Source organism: Neltuma alba, unplaced genomic scaffold, assembly GCF_004799145.2.
Source record: "Neltuma alba isolate B1F8T4 unplaced genomic scaffold, ASM479914v2 tig00003699_pilon, whole genome shotgun sequence".
Lineage (NCBI taxonomy): Eukaryota > Viridiplantae > Streptophyta > Magnoliopsida > Fabales > Fabaceae > Neltuma > Neltuma alba.
In genome coordinates this window covers 33,599-54,570 of record NW_021633395.1, presented here as the reverse complement: position 1 = coordinate 54,570, position 20,972 = coordinate 33,599, and the positions used below count along the sequence as shown (strand labels likewise).

General features: G+C 34.2%; 2 protein-coding genes across 2 annotated transcripts; both read right to left on the bottom strand.

Moving 5' to 3' along the window:
- Nucleotides 1–6,897: 6,897 nt before the first annotated feature.
- LOC114742279 (glutamate receptor 2.3-like) lies at nt 6,898–10,256 on the bottom strand. The gene is made up of 2 exons (XM_028930551.1): nt 10,031–10,256; nt 6,898–8,375 (listed from the first exon to the last, which is right to left on the bottom strand). The coding sequence occupies exons 1-2, from the start codon at nt 10,254–10,256 to the stop codon at nt 6,898–6,900; spliced, it is 1,704 nt and encodes a 567-aa protein (XP_028786384.1).
- Nucleotides 10,257–16,083: 5,827 nt separating this feature from the next.
- On the bottom strand, nt 16,084–17,403 carry LOC114742278 (glutamate receptor 2.1-like). Its single transcript, XM_028930549.1, has one exon. The coding sequence runs from the start codon at nt 17,401–17,403 to the stop codon at nt 16,084–16,086; it is 1,320 nt and encodes a 439-aa protein (XP_028786382.1).
- Nucleotides 17,404–20,972: the final 3,569 nt, after the last annotated feature.

The following is a 20,972-nucleotide window of genomic DNA, read 5'->3' as shown; positions in this document are numbered from 1 at the left end:
ACATGTTGGTGATCTCACTTATAATTTCATTCAGCTTATATTCAAAAAAATAACAAGGCTTGAGCACGCTTTTGCCATCAAACTCCAAGTCCAACAGCCTAAAGCAAGCTAAGCTTTTGGTGTGTGCTGTGGGTGGTTTTTTGTTTTGTCAGAAAAAAAGGATCTAATTTGAATTAAAATCCTTAAGTTTCCTTTTGACTTTAGAGCTTTAATTTATTAACCCTATGGCAGTAACAGTAAGAGCATCAATACGCGAATATCAGTATTTTCCATTTTTCTAGCTAATGATCATCCTCAAAAATCTATTACAAAAATAACAGTGCTAAGACCACACTCATACTGGACACACAACAAGCTTTCAAGCTTTTCTGCAACTCTGCCGCCATTATTGACCTCAACTATCTCTCTTCTCTCTCTTCACTCTTCCCTTTTCTTCGCGACCAACTTTGTGCATTTCTTGAGACGGTGGTGAGCAGCAGAAGGCGCAAGAACGTGTCTTCGAAATAATGCTCCTTGATCCTTGATTCTCCTATCGAAAGAAATGGGCTTGTCTTATTGGGCTTCTTGAGGCATTACTGATGGACCTTGAACAGCTGTGCTCTGATGCTATAATAATATTACCAAATTTACCAACAGGATTGGATCTAACAGAAAGTGTTAGTCTTTCACAACATAACAAACTAAGATTTGAATTACTGCTAAGAAAAGTGCCCATATTTAGTACCTGACAATGTCTCGAATAGGATTGCCTCTAATAAGAGGATACCTATACTTTAACAAAAAAAAAACACAAAAAAACATCATGAGATTTGTGCGGCTGAATACTACTTTCATCATGATCTAAAAATAAAAGTCCATAATAGAGCACAACAGACCCAACCCTAAAATGGGGCTTCTAGTCTAATGGGCCTTAACAACACAACCAAGAAGGGGGGCCCAAGACCCAATACAATAGAACAATGCCATACAAATGTTTGATAATTGGAAGCTTTTTGAAGGCTCTGGAGATCCAAGTTAAGGAATTCTGCATTTGTCGCCCCATTTTATGGAACCCCAAAGGCTAGTTCTTTCAGGTTGAGGGTATGTATCGGCTTGTAATGTTTATTTGAGAATGCTGTTCCAGAGCAAAATTATGAAGGGCCAAGACGTGATCTTACGTTTCTCTGTCCCGAAAGAAATTTTTATCTTTCCAATATACTAAAGACTAAATCACATTCCATCCAATAAAACAAATCTGAAATTGTTGAGCCAGAAATTCTAAATTCCAATGTCCGAAGGTCCCTAAAATTGTGTTATTTACCTTCCACTGTGTGATAATTTAATGCGACAATGTTGTTGCAGACGACCTCAAAAGATATATGTACAACCATGTATATGATAGGTATTGAGCTGAACAAATAACAAGCTAACTGAAGAGAAGAGATAAATGAGAGAACTTGAAGAATTATTCATTACAAAATAACACTAAGGCACACATATTCAAAAGGTTTTAAACTTCGAGTTATATTTTTTTCGCAATCTTATTCTTTTCACTTGGACTATCCGCAGTAGGTTACACATACAAAAGATGCTGATTTTCCCGATGTTTAGCTAGCTGCTGACTGCACCTCCGGCTGCCGGGTCCGGAGACGCTCCAAAATGGCTCTGAAATGAAACCCCCTTGTCATGCAACTAACCAGCCATGTGCAGAGCAATTGATGGAGCGTAGCAAGAGAGAAATTCATAAATTTGTGCGCGTTTTTGTGGCCAGCATGCTCGCCAATGATATCAGTTAAAAAAGTGGAAAAATCAAGACAACTAATATCTCACAATCATCGTAAGCATATACAAGAACAGACCTACGTTATAAGCAGCTGCCCCCACCTGAAATTTTTGCTTCATTTGTAATACACATGGATTATAGATGTAGATTTTAGATTAATTTTTATTTTTTCAATATTTTCTAGTTCCGTCCCTGAGAATGTCATGCCTGACTTTCCCTTAGAAACTGAGAAACACAAAAGCTGATAATAGTAAAACAACTGGAAAAAAAACAGAAATGAATAAAAACTTGCCTTATTTTTGAGATTGTAGAGAAGACCATCATAGCTGGAGGGAGTCAGTTCTCCTCTAATGTTGTTCACGGGTACAAACTCATAAGGTAAAGGAAATGGCAAAGCATCAACCACTCTTTTAAACACATCAACAGCAAAGCCAGTAGCTGATATCTCCATCCTTCTACGGTAACATCAACAAATTCAGTAAAATGTGTTTTTGGGACCTCAATTTTCAACTTTGTTGGTCTCTCCTTTGTGTTACCCAGCCATGTTGGGTCCGTTAGTTTGAATTCACCAGCTGGTTCATCAACTACGTACACTGTGATTATGAGATCCTCTGTCGGGGCTCTAGTATCCAATGGTAACTTCTGTTTGGTTTTTCACATTGTATACTACAAATGCCGATGGTTCTAGTTGTCCTCGCCACAAACTGAAATTCCCTGACAGGCCTCGGAAATCAGTATCCTGAATTGCTCTGCGAAGTTCTGGGCCTGTTTCAATGCGCATTCCTATATTTGCAACATAAACTCTGCTTCCATTATTATATGTGACGTTCTCTGCCGCACCGGCCAATGCTGAGATAGTTTCGTAAGTCCACAAGCCATATACAGATGGGCTTTGATTGCACTTAGACAATTCTGTCGCTAAGTAATAGATATGAGGGTAAATGCTGGAGGGAACAAACACAGCTGGCCTCACACCCAAAGCACCATTTGTGGAGCCTCCCATTTTAGTTTTATCCATAACTTCAGGATCCAGCATAGAAGATAGCCCTTGAGTAAGTACCCAAGCGTATCCTTTACTCATCATGCTTGCATTTTGTGCATGCTCCACAAGTCTTGACCAAAGGTCGACAGTCATACGGGCAAGAAGCACATATGTTCACTTTCCTTTTATCTCGTTAAACTCAGCTTTGATTTGAGCATCCGTGAAATTTTGATGAATGGCGCTTATGTAAGGCACTCGAGTGTCCATGTCTTGCAAGGAATAAGAGGGACATGGAATGAGGTCATTGCCGAATTCTGGCTCTTCATAGATGGGGATCACAGACTGCCAATTATAAGCTTCGATAATGGCTGCTATAGCTTCTTACTGAAAGCAATGGCCTCTAGCAGAGTTGGAGTTGATGCAGAATCGGGAACGAGGCGGCAAAAGAGATGGACCAGATGGAGAAAACCAAATCACAGGCACATCAAACTTGTAACCAAGTTCCTTTTCCTTGTTTATTGGATCCCAAGCTGCTTGATGCCAAAATTACGAAATTCATTTTCCCTTTCCCTCTGCAAAACTTAATCGTGTTTATTGGCATAAACTACCTCCTGTCTTTACATAAAATCTAGTTTATAGTATTACAAACCAGATTTCATCTTATTGACCGAAGGTAGTTTTTAATATAACTTATTCTAAAAATCAACTTTTATGAATTATTTGAAAGTTCAAAGTTTCTTGTGAATATATATATCTTCAGTATTTTATTTTCTTAACGTATACTGAAATTTGTAAAAATTTAGAATTTTATATTATTTGATAATTTTTTTTGGAAGAATTGTTATAAAATCTCAGGAAAAGAATATAATTATTACAGTCTCAATGACTACAGAACAGTATACGATGACAAGTTTTAATGTAAAAAAATGAAAAACAAGATTTTTTTAATAATCATTTTCTTTTTTTTTGGAATCTTATAATAATATTAATTCTCCCTAATTTTTTAGGACAAAACCCATTTGTTTATATCTCTTAGGTTGAATTCTCCAATTGAATTTCACCATGTGTGATTTTATTATTTATGATACTTTAGCAGAATTTTGAAATTTTTTGGTTGGAAAATTTTCTCCAGTCAAGTTCCCCCCCCCCCCAATCCATGGACTCTTTTAACATATATAGACGCACATAAGACAGTCAGGGAGGGTGGGTATTGAGCGAGCTAAAATTTGCGTGAGGGTGAGGGCCGGGATTCGACATTTGTTGCCCTATTTTATGGAACCCCAAAGGCTACTTCTTTCAGGAAAAGGATATGTAAAGGCTCGGAATGTTTATTTCAGAATGCTGTTCCAGAGCAAACTTATGAAGGGTCAAGACATGAACTTGCGTTTCTTTGTCCCGAAAAAGAAGTTTATCTCTCCAATGTACTCAAGACTAAATCATATAATTCCCTCCAATAAAACATATTAGTAGTCTTTTTTTTGGTGGGATGACACCTGGAATTGTTGCGCCAAAAATTCCAAATTCCTATGTTAAAAGGGCCATAAAATTGTGTTCTTCATCTTACTCTATGTAATAATTTAATGCAATAATGTTATTGCAGGCAATTTCAACAGATAATAAACTGACTGAAGAGAAGAGAGAAACGAGAGAACATGGTGAATTATTCATTACAAATAAGCAGATAGGATGGGCAATGATTTCCTTTTTGTTTTTCTCCAGTCACAATCAGAAGGTCTTCAATTTTAGTGTTTCATCGCCTTATTCTCCTCACTTGGACTATTCACAGTAAGTTACTACACATACGTAACATGATGATTTTAACAGATGTTTTCAGCTGGCTACTCAATATATAACTCCTCCGCCGCGGACTGCCCAACAAGAAATCCATTTCTTTTAATTTGCAGCCATTGAGGTTTCAGAATTGAAAGGCCGAAGAAGATAGCTAAAGCACATACTACTGGGAAAAGGCCTCCAAAGTCTTCTATCGTCAAACTTCGTGTCTCCACACCACTTTTGAATTCGGATTTGTCAATAGCGGCGTTTAAGGATATGCTCTTCATCATGTCAGCATACGTCACCACATTTTGAGTCACTTTTAATATTGCAATTGAAAACTTCGAGACCAAGGTAGAATTCTTTGGGAACGCCTAAAAATACAACATCGTACGTCATCCAAGTTTTATAGGCGATATATATGTTGGGGAGGAGAGAAGAACAGTACTTACAAAAGCAAATCCAGCAGTTTTGTAGATTGGTCCTGTCATCTTGCAAGAAGGGCATTGGGAAAGCATGAGCATGAGATAAGGAGTTTCATCAAAAATAGCAACAATGCCTTTTTCTTTGTCTTCGTTTGATAATGCTTCCTTGTACTGTTCGGGACTTTCTAAAGGCTTTAACCTAGTTGGATCGAATCCTATTTGTTGAATCAGAAGCTCTTTCACCCAGGAATTGTTTTGATATCCCACTAACCGATGGTTCCTTCTGATCTCTTGCACGTCCTTCCATGGAGAAGGTTTTGCTGTTGTCCTCTCTGTTAAAATTGATGTTAAATTTGCTGTGTAAACTTGCACTGCTATGCCCAATAGAAACATGACCACTATCACCAACCATGTAGAATTCCCATTTTTCAAAAACTCAACATCTGCAATCATCACACACATGAAACATTGATAATACACACTGTCAAAATAGAGTACGAGGAAACAAGTTGATATATCATACAACTACTACCTCTACCACATTATCAGTTACTCTTAACGAATGCACATAAATTTTTTGAAAAAAAAAAATCTTGAAATCTTGATCCTGTTTCTCAATCTCTCTCTCCATCATAGTTCTATACCAAGAGCACTATTGGAAAAAACATTAATTACTTCATAGATTTTATAAAATCATCATTCATAAATAAAAACATAAAAAGCTTCTCAAAGCCACTGAACCAACAAAATAATATATATAAAATTTATGCTACTTGTGGTTTTTAATATAAGAGATGGATAACTTTAGTTAAATTACTTATTCATAATAAATGTTTCTTCTTTTTGCTAAACTATCATCTTTAATTATATCTATTGAAATTACTAATTGATTCGAAACTTTTTGATACGTGTAATCAATAGGGATACTATGACTAAAATATTATAAAGTTGAAAGGCAAAGTTGATTGAGATTTGTTATTTAGAAGCAAAGTGAATCCTTTATCTAGCTCCTATATTCAAGTGCAACAAAAGATAACTCACCGCTCATGTAAACAAGGAAGGGATTACGGACATATTCTTTGTATTTGCTTTCTTCACCTTTCTCCGCTGCTTTTTTTTCCAATGTGATTACAATAACAGTTGCAACCACAAGAATCGCCACAAGAATCAACCAAAGTAACAAATCAAAAGGTTCGAAGAGGATCCACATGCTTTCAGAGTCAGACCTCACCTTTACCACCATGGACACGCTTGAATCCAAATACGGCATTGTGAAATCAACACAATCTGTGCGACTCGCTAGAACTGTGATGTCTCCAACTATAACATCAAGATTCTGCAATATTTTCATACACGGAATAAGTGTTGGAAATGAATCCCTACATATATATAAACTGTGTGTGTTTGTGGCCAGCATGCTCACTACGGATGATATCAGTTATCAAGTGGAAAGATCTATCAACACAATTAATGCCTCTCAATCATAAGCATATTCAGGGACAGACCTATGTTATTTGCAGCTACATACCCCACCTAAATTTTTTGCTTCATTTGTAATATACATGGATTATACATGTAGAGCAGACTAATTTCTGAAAGAAAGAAAAAAAAAACTAACATTGCATGCCCCCAATATGATTTTTATTTGTACTTTTAGACCCCATTATCAATACTACCTCCGGTCTTTAATATAAGACTTCATTTGATTTTTATTTTGATTCTAAATATAAGACCCCAATCCACTTTGTCTTTCATATTTGTCGATTTTTTCCTAAAATAATCCTTCTAATAATAGTAGTTCTAGCTAATAAACTTGATTAGCAAGAATATTTTAAAAAAGACAATATCTATTTATTACAAATAACTAACTTAACTTATTTCCTTAATCTACTTAAATTAGTCAACTGGCTCTTATATTCAGGACCGGAGATAGTATTTTCTAGTTCCATCCCAAATCATATCCTGGGAGGTTCTTGAGTATATCCAAGCTTCAGGGGGGATAAAATCGTCAATGAAACTATGCAGACACATGCCTGACTTTCCTTTATGACAAACTGAGAAACAGCAAAGCTGATAAAAGTAAAACAATTGATCGGAAGCAACAGAGATGAATGAAAACTTGCCTTGTCTGTGATATGGCAAAGAAGATCATTATAGCTGGAGGGAGTCAGCTCTCCATTGCTCATAGGCACAAACTCATAAGGTAAAGGAAATGGCAAAACATCAACCACTCTTTTAAATACATCAACAGTCAAGCCAGAACTTGACACATTTTGCCCTTCTACACTCCCATTAACATCAACAAATTGAGTAAAATGCGTCTTTGGGACCCCAATTTTCAACTTTGGTGGTCTCTCCGTTGTGTTACCCGGCCATAGCGGGTCCCTTAATTTGTATTTACCAGCTGGTTCACCATTTTCACTGTAATTTTGAAAAAGTCCTATTTCGGGTCTCCAATACCCAATGATATTTTCTTTTAGGCCTTTCACAATATTGTATACCACAACTTTTGATGGTTCTAGTTGTCCTAGCCTCAAACTGAAATTCCCTGACAGGCCTACGAAATCAGTAGCCAGAATTTCTCTGCGAAGTTCTGGGCCTGTTTCGTTGCGCATTCCTATATCTTCAAGATCAACTCTACTTTCATTCCCATATCCGAAAGTAGAATCGCCTAAGCTGGCCGTCTCTACCGCATTGGCCAATGCTGTGATAGTGTCGTAAGCCCACATGCCAGATAGAGAAAGAGTTTTATTGTACTCAAGCTTTAATGTTCTCGCTAAGGAAAAGCGCTTAGCTATAATGCTGGAAACATTCAGTGATTGCCTCACAGAAACTGATGGCCTCACACCCAAAGAACCATCCATGTAGCCTTTCACTTTTATATCTTTAGCTTCGGGATCTATCACTGAGGATAAGCCTTGTGTAAGTATCCAAGCGTGTCCTTGACTCATCATCCCTTTATCTTTTGCATGTTTCACAAGTCTTGACCAAAGCTCCACTGTCATATGAGCAAGAAACACATATGTGCGTTCGGGATTTATCTTGTTGAGCTCGCCGGCGATTTGAGAACCACTAGAATCTCGACGAATGGCAATTACGTTAGGCACTAGAGTGTCCATTTCTTGCAAGGCATAAGTGAGACATGGAATGAGGTCATTACCAAAGTCTGGCTCTTCATAAATGGGGACCACAGACTGCCAATTATAAGCTCTGATAATGGCTGCGATAGCTTCGAACTGAAAGCAATGGCTTCTAGTGGAGCTGGAGTAGATGGAGAATGGGGAACGAGGTGGCAAAAGAGATGGACCAGATGGAGAAAACCAAATCACTGGTACATCATACTTCTTACCAAGTTCTACCACATACCTTGCTTGCTCATAGTTTTCAGGTCCCAGGATTGCATGCACCTTTGTTCCATTTATTAGATCCCAAGCTGCTTAATGCCAACATTACCATGTTAAGGGGGAAAAAAATGGTATGCGCAGGATTGCTTGATGCCAATGATCCTTTTCAATCTATTTTATGCTTATTAATGCATATTAAAATCTATAAAAATTCATATTATTTGCTATCTTTTTAATCTATGTACTTTTCTGATCCTATTTATAAGACATTTTCTGTCAAAAATATAACAACTTTCAAACTTCACCTCTATTTAATATATGCACATTTCAAGAAAATAACAATTTATATTATAATAAATAAAGGATAAAATAGCATATTTATATTAAAAATTTAATAATATGGATGAATAGGACTTGAGGAGTATTGTTTATCACACACAACAGAGGGAGGGACCTCTGCAAAATAGCTCTTGTGCACGATCTGTATTTGCATTTACTTTTTGTTATATTACCTCCAGTCTTTCATATAAGAGTTAATTTGATATCTAATTTAGTTTTAAATATAAGACTGAAATTTATTTTGTCTCCGATATTTATCTATTTTGCTCCCAACTAATCCCTATAGTAATTGCATGTATTAAGAAATTACTATCAATGGGTAATTCAAATACACATGATTAATAAAGATATTTTAGGGAAAACAATATCTGTTTACTATAAATAACTAACTTAACTAATTTTTTTAATCTCTCTAAATTAGTAAACTAAATCGTATATTAAGGACCGGAGGTAACATAATGAACAGAGGGTGATATTTTTGTTTTAAATCGAAAAAAAAATGAAGCTTTAGCTCGTTTAATTCGCAAATACTTTGTAAAGTTTATATAAAAGCCGGGCAGGTGCGAAGAAAAGATGTTGAGAGACTAGGAGACTACTCATGACAGTTGAGTTGATTAATAAGAAATTCAATAAACATTCTAGCTAAATAATATTCGAGTTCGAATTTTACGAATATATAAAAAAATTTAGGCTAAACAATAATAAAATTTTTTGGAATATATTATATGTGTTATTGACAAAGTAACCAATTTTATTTTTTTAACCTCTTCAAATTTGCAGTCATCTGTCCATGACAATTCTAGTCTTAAGTCACATATATTTAATTCTTTTTAATAAAATCACATTAGTTTAAAGAAACAAAAGACAAACTAAACTAACAGCGCAGGTTTATTTGCTTTAATGCAAAAGTTCGAGGGTCTGTCATAAAATTGTAGAAGTTATGAGGTGTACCCACCTACATACAACCTAAAATTTAGGAGGTTATATATAAAATTTAGCTAAAAGAATTATGTAGGGAGAGTTTTAACCTGAATCTACAAATACTGGCCTATGTTTTGGATACCGGTTATTCAAAAGAAGAAAAAAAATCATGAGAAGTATTCCTCCAGTCCTAAATATCAGACCCATTTTGTAGTGTAAATTACACTACAAAATGGGTCTTATATTTAGGACTTAAGGGAGTACTAAATAAGCCAATTAGGGGCCGGTGGATCTGGAATTCTATTTCCATATCATCAACAAAGAGAAACATAGTAGAAGAACAAAGCTGGAACTTCTACTAATTTGACAGACATTAAAAAGAAAAGAAAAAAAAACCTTTGTATCATGATTGTTTCCTTTTTCTTTTTGGGACATAAACATTAGTAATACCTGACAGTTAGGATTGAGGGATGGTTGTGATTACCTGCAGAAGCTGCAGTGAGGAGATCGCCTCGGGAATTCCTGAAATGAAGGTCGAGCTTTGTTCGATTGGAACTGATGTTGATGCAATTACGAACAGTGGGACCAAGTGATGAATTCAAATCCAGAATCACTCCTACTGGTATTTTTCTTGCAGTTGCGGACTCAGCTAGGGCAATTAGGCACAGTAAGCCCACAAATAAGAGACAATATCTTTGCCTTTTCTCCATTTCTGCAGTTTTCTGCTATTACCTTTTACTTCTCTCCTCTCACTCTCTCCTCAACTCTTACTATCATTGAAGATAGAGACTTCATTGTTTCTGACTGGGTGAAGCGGATTTTATTTACACTCACATGGAAAAATTCTTTCAACTGTATGCTAACAAATGAGTCCCATCGTTATAGCTGCTAACACAGATTCTTTTACAAATTAGTAAATTATGAGTATATAAACTAATATCTAAAATTGAAAAATTATATTGACCCGATAAAAATAATGAAAAAAAGACTATAAGGCTCTAATTATAAACTGGGAAAATATACGAATTAAAATTTCCTAAAATTTGCATCAAGAAGTTTACATTTTTCACTTGCGAAAAATCCAACGGAATCTTGTGAACTTTTTATGTAACCAACATTTATCGACGTTATTAATATATTAATAATTTTATTTAAAGATTTCATTACTTATAGCTTATTTCTTAAATTTTTTTGCCAGCGATTTCTTAAATTTTATATAAAGTACCAAATCTGCATTTAGTTATAGAAGTACAGGAGGCAGGAGGAGTGAAATTGTAAAGAGTTGAAATAATTCCTACATCTTTTATTACAGGTCAAAATTTTCCAAAACACAAATTCAAAGAAAATATTAAAATATATGTAATGCATAAAATTTGGCTTCTCATTTTAGTCACATGTACTCTCAATTAAAGCCATATGTATTGTAGGGGTTATTCAATATAAGTGACTTGTAAAACATTTCCGTATAATAATAAATGGATTAAATTGAAAAAGAATTTATTTTTATTTTTATTAAATTTTTTATATTTATAAATTATTCTCATATCTTTCCATTCTTGTCTTCTTTTTAATAAGAATTAAACAAAAATAAAATAGAAAATGTATTAAAAATATTATAAATGACTTATATTTACAACCTAAATTTATTTTTAAAAGTACGGGTGGTAATACGAGTCAATTTGCAGGTTATGGGTTGACTCGTGACCAGTTGGATCATGTGGGTCGAGTTACAAAGGGTTAGTTACGTTGAAGGCGGATTGGCTAAAAGCCAACCCTAATCCACCAAGGTAGGTTGGCCCACCAACCCGCCAACAATTTTTTTTTTAATTTTTCTATCTTTTAATATTTTTCTTACTCAATATTCGAAAAAATATAATGAGATTTTTATTGTTTTGGAAAATATTTGATTGAAAATACCAAATAAATTATATAGATATATTTTTAAATTTTTTAGATAGGATATAATATATAACAATATACTTATAATAATTTAAAAAAATTTAAAATAAAAAAATGTGGGTCAGCTTGCGGGTTGGTAGGCTTGGCGATATGGGTTAAAAAGATTCGTTTAGGCTCTAACTTGTCAGTTTTGGCAAGTTGACATATTAGACCTATAGGTTCAACTGATGTTACCAGCCCTACCAATAAGTAACTTACCTTTAATAGCCACATGATATGCTTTAACTGCTACTTCGTTCCTTATTATAAGATATTTTTAACTAAATTGTGCGGTTTAAGAAAACAGTTAAAATTAGCTAAAATCAATTAATATGTGGCAAATATAATTTTTTTCCAAATAAACCCTTATATATAAATGGATAGATGTGAAAGAGTAATAGTGAGATGAATGAAGAAAGAGAATGTATTAATGCATTAAATATTCAGACAAACTCAAAAAGAATCTTATAAAAAGGATAAATATATTTAAAAAATTAAATCTTATAATAAAAGACAGAGGGAGTATTTTTAAAAATGAAAAAACACTCGTATTAATGCTTGGAACTCATCATTCACGATGGTTGTTACGAAAATGAGGGGTTTCTGCGAGGGACACGTGTGGAAGAAGGAGAGGAAGAGAGAAGAAAATGGGAGAACAAGTTAAAAGGCAAAAGCAGAACGAGAAATGGAACAGGGGAGAACAGAGGCCTGGGCCATATCTTGCATTCGAAAGGCATGCCACTTTGTCTATCAACCGTGCTTTCCACCTCACCACTTTGCTTTCTTCAGAGCATCCTTTCTTGTTGTGGCGGAACGAACCCACTAATTTCCACTAAAGAATTGACATATTGAGAGGGGCTGATTTTGCCATTAAATTATTTTGTGAAATCACATTTAAAAATGTTTATAAATATGTTTTATATAAGTTGAGACAAAATTTTTTTCCACATATTTACCTTGTTTTTATAAATCATAATTAAAAAGCTGTTTATAAACTATTCCAAAAGAATTTTTTTATTTTTCAGAAAGCATTACATATCATAAATTAGTAAACAATGTAATATTGTCGACTAATCTTTTCAAAGGCTTCAATATTGTCCCTAACACCTATAAATGAAGCAAATATTTTTCTGCGAAGTTCAATGATGAAACAACTATTGATCAAGATATATATCGTACATATAAAAAAAAGAGAGGATGGTAGAATAATTGAAGCTAAAGGTTTGAAATTTTTGTTGCATGATGGTGACAAGAGACAAAAATTTACAGCTACAAATATTATTTATAGGGAGATGTTTAGAAATTTGTCGGTTGGAAGGTGAAGAATGAGGTGAAAAAGCAATTGTATTGGCATCAAAGTAAGTGTTGTAACACGTATGACTATGAATTGCTTGATAGCAAAATTGTTAAGTTCTTAACTTTTTATTCCAACTGTGATTCTTATGCTCAGCTAGTGTTGAATAGTCAAAGTATGCGCTGTGGAAGTTGATGTATATGTTAATAATGCTAAGTTGAGTGGAGATGATTTGTGAGTAACGATGATGTGTTGATTGTGCGTTGCCATAAAGTATTGAGTAATGATATGTGGGGTGATTTTAGAATAAGTGGATCACACGTCATATGTTTATGGTGAATTAATATGGGAAAGAAATGGGATAATTTATGTGAAGGAATTGAAAGCATCCTATGCGGGGCTACTTGCTAATTACTAAATGAGTTGATATAATTTTTTATCTTTGAATTTGAGCCTATTTTAATTTTAGTCCTTCAAATTCCAAACCCATGATTTTAGTTCCTACAATTTGTTGTCTTAAAACGTTAGTTCCTGAAAGTGCAACCATGTTAAAATATGCTGAAATATCATCAATGACATTAAAAGTGGTGATGTGGACTCACCAGATGACACCTAACTGGATCTTATATGGATAACAAATTGCAGGCAGTGAGTACTTCCTGAAAATGAATAATGAGGAGGAAAAACAGAAGGCTAAAGAGATACGTTTCAAGGACTTTTTTTTCCCCCTCTATTATCCACAAAAAATTTAGTTAGATGCCATTTGGTGAGTCTGATCACCACTTTAATGTTATTTATGGTACATTAGTAGATTTTAACATTGTTACACTTCGAAGACCAACGTTGTAAGACAGATTAAATTTCAGGGATTAAAATTAAAATAGATCCCAAATTTAAGAGACCAAAAATTATATTAATGCTTATTAAATAATGTAACGTGGATTTCTAATTTTTTAGAATGCTACAATATTACCCCTACGACTTAAAAAGGCAGCACTTGTTAGTTCTGTGCAACTCATCAAGTATTGATTTTAGTCCGTTTTGACATGCACACATCAATAGGCACTGCACTAGTTTTAGTGAAAAGAGTCTTGACCATTTAAACATGAGATCACAAGTTCACGTAAATGCAGAAAACATCTTTAGGAGAATTATTTCTAATCGGACTCGACAATGCTAAAATATGATTCAATCAAATAGTCATACCAAACATACACACACACAACTTAGGAGGCATTAACTGCTTGAAATTACAAGTTACACCTAACATGTCAAGTCCATTGACGTGTTTTTTTATTCATAGTTAATACATGTTTCTAGTTGGCCATAAAATTAAAAAAGACAAATTATTATACAGAATAGTAGATAAGATGGCAAGGAGCTTCATATGCACTTGTATCACACCTTTAATAAGCAGCTACTAATAACTAGCTAGCAACTCCTACTATGATCAAGCCTTAACTAACTTGAAATGCTGCTTCTTATTACGCAACCAATCAATCACCAATTTTTTCAGAGTGGAAAGCTTCCCAAGCAACCATCTAATCAATGGCAATGGATTTAGAGACTGTTTAATCACTGATGGATTTATAATGGAAAGGCCTAAAGAGAGGGCCACCAGAGATGATAGGACAGGGTAAAGGCCTCCGAAGTTAGCTATACTCAAACTTGATGTCTCTATATCACTTTGGTCTTCAAATTCCAAATCTTCATTGGAGGTGGGTAAAGAGCTCTTGGCCATCAGCATCCGATATGACTCCACATCTTGAATCACTTTTAAGATTGCATTCGAGAAATGCAAGACCAGGCTAGATTTCTTTGGGAATGCCTGAAAAAATAATAAATATATAGCATCTCATTAAAGTTCTAAAGACCAACCAGTAGTATATGATGCTTTATGGACTGATTAGCAAATGATTTAATTTGATAGCCATTAGGTAAAGTTATAGTGCACAAGCTTTATATATATATATTGAAGGTGCTCTTTTTTTTTTTTTGAGACTTGACAATGACAAGATTCGAATTCAATTCACATGTGGATTCTAAATAGATGCAATAAAAATCTTAATCATACAATTTGGGGGTACTCTCTCCCATCCTAATTATATGTCAAAGTTTTAAATTAAAGCCCTACTTAGTCTTAATTAAATGTAGGGCAAAAATGTGATAATTAAAATTTTTTAATCTCATATCCTTCCTTAGTGGTAATAAGTTGGTCACATGCTTCAATTCTTAGACAACATTTTATTGTGGGGTCATTAATTTTAATAATATTCATATTTTTACGTAAATTGCCTCGAAAACGCAACATTAATTAGTTGACCTTACCTTGTAATAATTAAGAAGAGTGGAGTAAGTAGACTTACAAAGGCAAATCCACCAGTTTTGTAGAGTGGTCGTGTCATCATGAATTGAGACTTGTATTTGGAGAGGAAGAGCGTGAGATAAGGAGTTTCATCAAAGATAGCATCTATTGTTCCATTTGACAATGCTCTATTGTACTCTACACGACCTCGCAAAGGCTTTAACTGCTCAGGCTTGAAACCTATTTGTTCAATCAAAAGCCCTCTCACCCACGACCCATCTCGATATCCCACATGCAGATTGCTATTCTTAATAAGCTCTTTTTCATTCTCAAATGAAGGCACTTTCATCTTTCCTTGTGTTAACATTGAAGTTAAACTCGCTGTGTAGACTTGCACTACCAAGATGAATAGGAATGACGTCAGTATCACCATCCATCCTGCAGCTCTGCTTTTAAGTTTCTCCATAGCATTTGTCATAGAGTACGTACGAGGCGTAAATTGAAACATAATAACATATATAATCAAAGTATATATACGTACATGTACATGTGTGTGCCACGTAAGAGATGAACTCACCGATCTTGTAAACAAGGAATGGGTTGTAGTAGAATTCTTCAGTTTTTTTTCTTCCTTCACTGCCTTTGGTGTTTTTGTTGCTTTCTAATATGATTATGATAATAGTTGCACCCACAAAAATAGCAACAAGAATTAACCACAGTAACCAGTTGAAAGGTTTCAAAAGGATCCATTTACTTGTGGTGGCCTTCTTCACCATTACCACCATTGCTACTCTTGAATCTAAATACGGCAATGTGAAATCAACACAGTCTGTGCGGTTTTCCACAATTGTGATGTCTCCAATTATAGCATCAAGATCCTGCAAAAAATATTTTCACACACAGACCAAGTGTGAAGGTAAAAAGAAGAACCTGTATAAGCATTGTTAAGTATACCAGTATCATACCTGACTTTCCACTATAAACTAAAAGAAGAAACAACTCAAAGAGGAAAAGAATGAAAACCTGCCTTCACTTTCAGCAATTGGTCGCAGAGAAGATCATCAAAGGTCATGCCAGTATCATCCAAGCGAACAAACTCATAATTATTTAACAGAAATGGCAAAACCTGGACTGCTTTTAAGAACACATTAACAGCAAAGCCACCACTATCAATCTGGAGCTTACTTAAATTATATGCATTCACAAATTCAGGAAAAGAATTTGTTTTAGGGACTCCAATTCTCAACTTGGGTGGTTTATCCAATGTGTCGCCTGGCCATAGTGGATGCTTTAGTGGGTATTCACCATCAGATGTGCTGCTACCTTTACTACAATTTTGAACAAGTCTAGTTTTAGGGCTCCAGCATCCGATTATCCTTTCTCTGTCTCCTATCACATTGTATACTTCAAGCTCCGATTGATATAGTCGCCCATCACTTAAATTAAAATTTACCCCTGACTGACTTTTGAAATCAGCAGCCTCCTGAATATCTTTACTGCGAAGTTTTATGCCATTGTCTGTGCCTTGCTTCTTTACCACCTTAGCCAATACTTCAATTGTGTGGTAAGCCCACCATCCATAGATAGTTAGGGTAGTCCTGAACCTATTAGTGAAATTCTTCTCTTTCTCCCAACGAATAGTTGTCTTTTTGGAGATCAAATCCATTGGCCTCACTCCCAAGGCACCTTGCATGTATCTTTTCAAAGCAACAGAAACAGTAATATTCCTATATGTCGTCTGGTTATAATACAATCTTCTGGTAGTATTAACTCGAGGATCTGTCAAAGAAGATAGCTCTTGGGTAAGTATCCAAGCATATCCTTCACCCATCATGTTTTGCTCTTCTGCAGAAAAAACAAATCTTGCTCCGAGATCCATGCTCATATGGACAAGAAATACATGTGTGCGCATGTCCTTTAACTGGAGGAGAGTGTCGTTAATTTCACCACATGATGAATCTGAATCAACGGCAGTTACGTTAGCCATTCGTATGCCCGTATCTTTCAAGACATTGGAGAGGCATGGAACAAGGTGACTGCCATATTCAATGTCTTCATAAATAGGGATGATTGATTGCCACCCAAGAGCTTCAATAACCTCAGCGATAGCTTGGAACTGAAAGCAGTCAAGGCCTTGATGGGAGTAGATGGACGATGGGGATGGTGGGGGCAAAAGAGATGGACCAGTTATGGGAAACCAAATAACAGGTACTTGGTATTTCTCACCAAGTTCCACTACAAACCTTGCTTGCTCTGACTTTTGGGGCCCCAAGATGGCACGTACTGTTCTATTCTTTATCAGATGGTAAGCTGCTTGCATATATAATCAGAGATTTAGAGGTTGTCTCCCACTTCTATCACCTTGACCTCTCCATGTATGTTAACATAAAGTAAGCTTATTTTGTCACATAATATGTCTACTCTATGTTAACTTGGAGAATCAGGGAGACAGGAAGGGAGAGCCAACAGAGGGAAAAAAAACCATATTAGGATCATAATATTAATTTAGTTTTAACTTGGATCCAAAAAATTTTGAAATTTTACTGAAGGGCTTTTTGTTATTTAATAATCATAATATTACAGAACTAACATTTTCCTCTAAAATGTTCCATGTTAGATTTTAAAAAGCCAGCTGCAAATTGAATTATTTCATACATATATAAACAGTAGTAAATTACGGATGGAGAGTGTCATGTTTGCAGCATATGCAGTCAAATTTTCACATTGAATTTTTGAAATTTAAACTTTGATATGTTAAAAATTTGTAGTTGATGGCGTGCTTACTTTTGTTATGAAACTATAAGGACTACTACATTAGTTTTCCCAAAAAAATATACTCCTCCGGTCCTAATTATAAGACCCAATTGACTTATTTGAGGAGATTAAGAAAGTAAGTTAAGTTGGTTATTTATAATAAATAAATGTTGTTATTCTTAAAATATCCTTGCTAATTAAGTATATTGGCTAAAACTATCATTATTAGAAGGATTATCTTGGAAAAAAATACATAAATATAAGAGAGAAAATGGATTGGGTCTTATAATTAGGACCAAATAAAAAGTCAAATTGGGTCTTATAATAAGGACCGGAGGAGTAACACTTGATGAGGCTTGCTGATAGCATTATGGCTTAATGACATTATTATTACATTAAGCCTAATCTAGGACAGATTCGAGCATTATCTTGTCTAAGTAAAAGTATGCCTCCCAAAGAAGTCTTTTGCATTCATACAAACCTGAGACTTTTTGGTTAAACAACCAAAACCCCTTCTATAAGGATGAAACACCAGTTGGTGATCTCACTTATAATTTCATTCAGCTTATATTCAGAAAAGAACGAGGCTTGAGCTCGCTTTTTACAGCAAACTGCAAGTCCAAGAACCTAAAGCAAGCTAAGCTTTCGGTATGTGTTGTGGGTGGTTTTTTGTAAATTTCAGAAGATATATGGAGAGTGTAGTACTGTTACCTGCTCTTTCCGCGGCGACGACTTCGTTCCGAGGAACATCCTGGACTACATGTTCAATCTTGGTGGCTGCACGATTATTAGCGGAATAGTAGTCTTCGATGGCGAAGGTGAAGCTGCGGTTAACTTTGGAACCAAAAGTTGAATTCAGATCAAGAATGACGCCTACGGGCACTCCATCTGGTTCGGCCGCCATGGAAGCTCTAAGCCATAACAGTACTAAGACCACACTCATACTTGACACACAGCAAGCTTTCAGGCTTTTCTGCAACTCTGCCGCCATTATTGACCTCAACTATCTCTCTTTCTTCATCTTCCTTTTTATATACGTAGAGATATATATATGTGTGCGTGCGCGCGCGCCCCTTATTACTATTATTATACCCCTTTTTTTGGACCAGCATATACCGCTTTTCACTGTTGTTTTTTGCTTGCTTTTGGGATTAATTTTTCAACTACGATTTTTACATCCATGCATTTGTATATATTTATCAACCAGTTTTTTAGTACCTATTATTACGATGAGCATCATCCTAACCGTACAAATTTAATTCGTCATGCTTATTCATTCTTTTCTTTCTTATCTGTCGTAAAATTTAGAATAAAATATTCTGACTATCTTTTTATTTTGTATCAATTAGGTAAACTTCTCCTCTATTTTAAAATGATACAGTTTAGTTCAATCAATTAATCTTATTGAAAATATTCTAAAAAGATTCTAAAAATATTATTTTTAACAGAAATTTATATTAAAATAAATTTTATTTACTATTTTACCTTTATTTTAATAAATTTCTATATCATATTTTTATGGTTACACGAATTTCATTCAGTTAAAGTAAACACAAAACACTTGAATGATGTGTTTATATTTTTATAGTTACATGAATTTTGTTTACTTTCTAATGTTAACCTTATTATTAATTCAAGTTTAATGCTTATAAGCTTATCGAACTCCATGTTTTTCTACTTCCATCATTTAAGTTCAGAGTAAACTTGAAAAAAAAATTTATCAATTTATAACAAATTTAATGCTTCAACTTCCCATTCATTGGCATGTAAGAATTAGAATATATTTGGAATGGCTTATAAATAATTTTTTAATTGTAATTTATGGAATACAAAGTAACTAGGTGAGAGGAGTTTTATTTCAGTTTACGTGAAATATGTTTATAAGTGATTTCAAACAATAAGCCAAATGGGGCTTTAGTTAGTTGATAATGTCCTATGATAAGGAGCCGATGGAGTTTTTTTTTTTTTTTTACACATTTGCTATCTTTAACAAATTTTGACTAATATTTTGAGTTGCGTGATTTAATTATTGAGTAAAATACATCAACCATCCTCTATTTGACCTAAATCATAGAGATCTCCTTTTTATTTTGAAAATCTACATGAACTTTTTTTTAAAATCAAAATATATGTTGCACAAAACTCTTTTTTAATTTTGAGATTCAACTTTCATTCACCTGACCATTAGTTCACTATTAAACTATAATGTTAACCAAAGCTCCTTAATACAAATTTTTATTTTGCAATAAATTTAAATGTTTAATCTCGTTGTGATATAATTTTTTTAAATATATATGTTAGTTAAAAATATTTTCTAATCGTATATATGTATATTTAATTAACTTATAAAGTGATATTTTAATTTAGTAAAAATATTAAATAGATCATTAATAAAAATCACTATTAAAAGATAAACTAGAGATTTGATGTAATGCGAGATAAAGTAGTAAACAAGATTTATTCTAATATAGTTTTTATTTAAAACATATTTAAAGAATCTTGTTTAGAATATTCTTGAAACCGCTAATGATTTGGACTAAATGTATGTTTTCAAAATAGAAAACAGGTTTGGATAATTAAGATAAAGCAAAAAATGATCAGAATATTTTATTCTTAATTATTTGATGTTTGCATTTTAAGTAAGGGGGAGTAATTTACTGATTTTTAATTGAAGAAAAAGTTAAGCGGAATTTTGGACATGCGCCAAGATTGGTTTGGGAGGGGGGAAAAAAATAAAAGGAAGAGAATGACGTTGGCTGGAATGATGCGGGAGAATCATGCATGAGAGAAGACCGAATAGATAAGCATCAAAATGATGGACATTGGGTCAATGGATGTGTGACACGTGTCCTCAACTATTTCTCTTTTTTGATACGGCGCTTGCGGCAAAGGAGTGAAAGATAAAACTGCCCCTTACAATTTTTTTTTCCCTATTTAGGATGTTACCTACGCATTCCTACTCCTACAGTCCTACTTGGAGGCAAGGCGAGCCGCATAGAAGAGGTCTCTGCTCTTTTTTTCTCTAATTTTTATTTAGTTATTATAGATCTTATATTTAAAAATAGAGGACTATAAGATTACAATTTGAACAGTGTATATTTCATATTTTATAAAACTATGAATAAAATGTTAAAC

Coding starts and splice junctions, on each gene's coding strand:
- LOC114742279 (XM_028930551.1), bottom strand. CDS start 10,256: ATGGAGAAAAGGCAAAGATATTGTCTCTTATTTGTGGGCTTACTGTGC. Junction 8,376..10,030: donor CCTCACTGCAGCTTCTGCAG/GTAATCACAACC, acceptor GGCATTAAGCAG/CTTGGGATCTAATAAATGGA.
- LOC114742278 (XM_028930549.1), bottom strand. CDS start 17,403: ATGCAAGCAGCTTACCATCTGATAAAGAATAGAACAGTACGTGCCATC.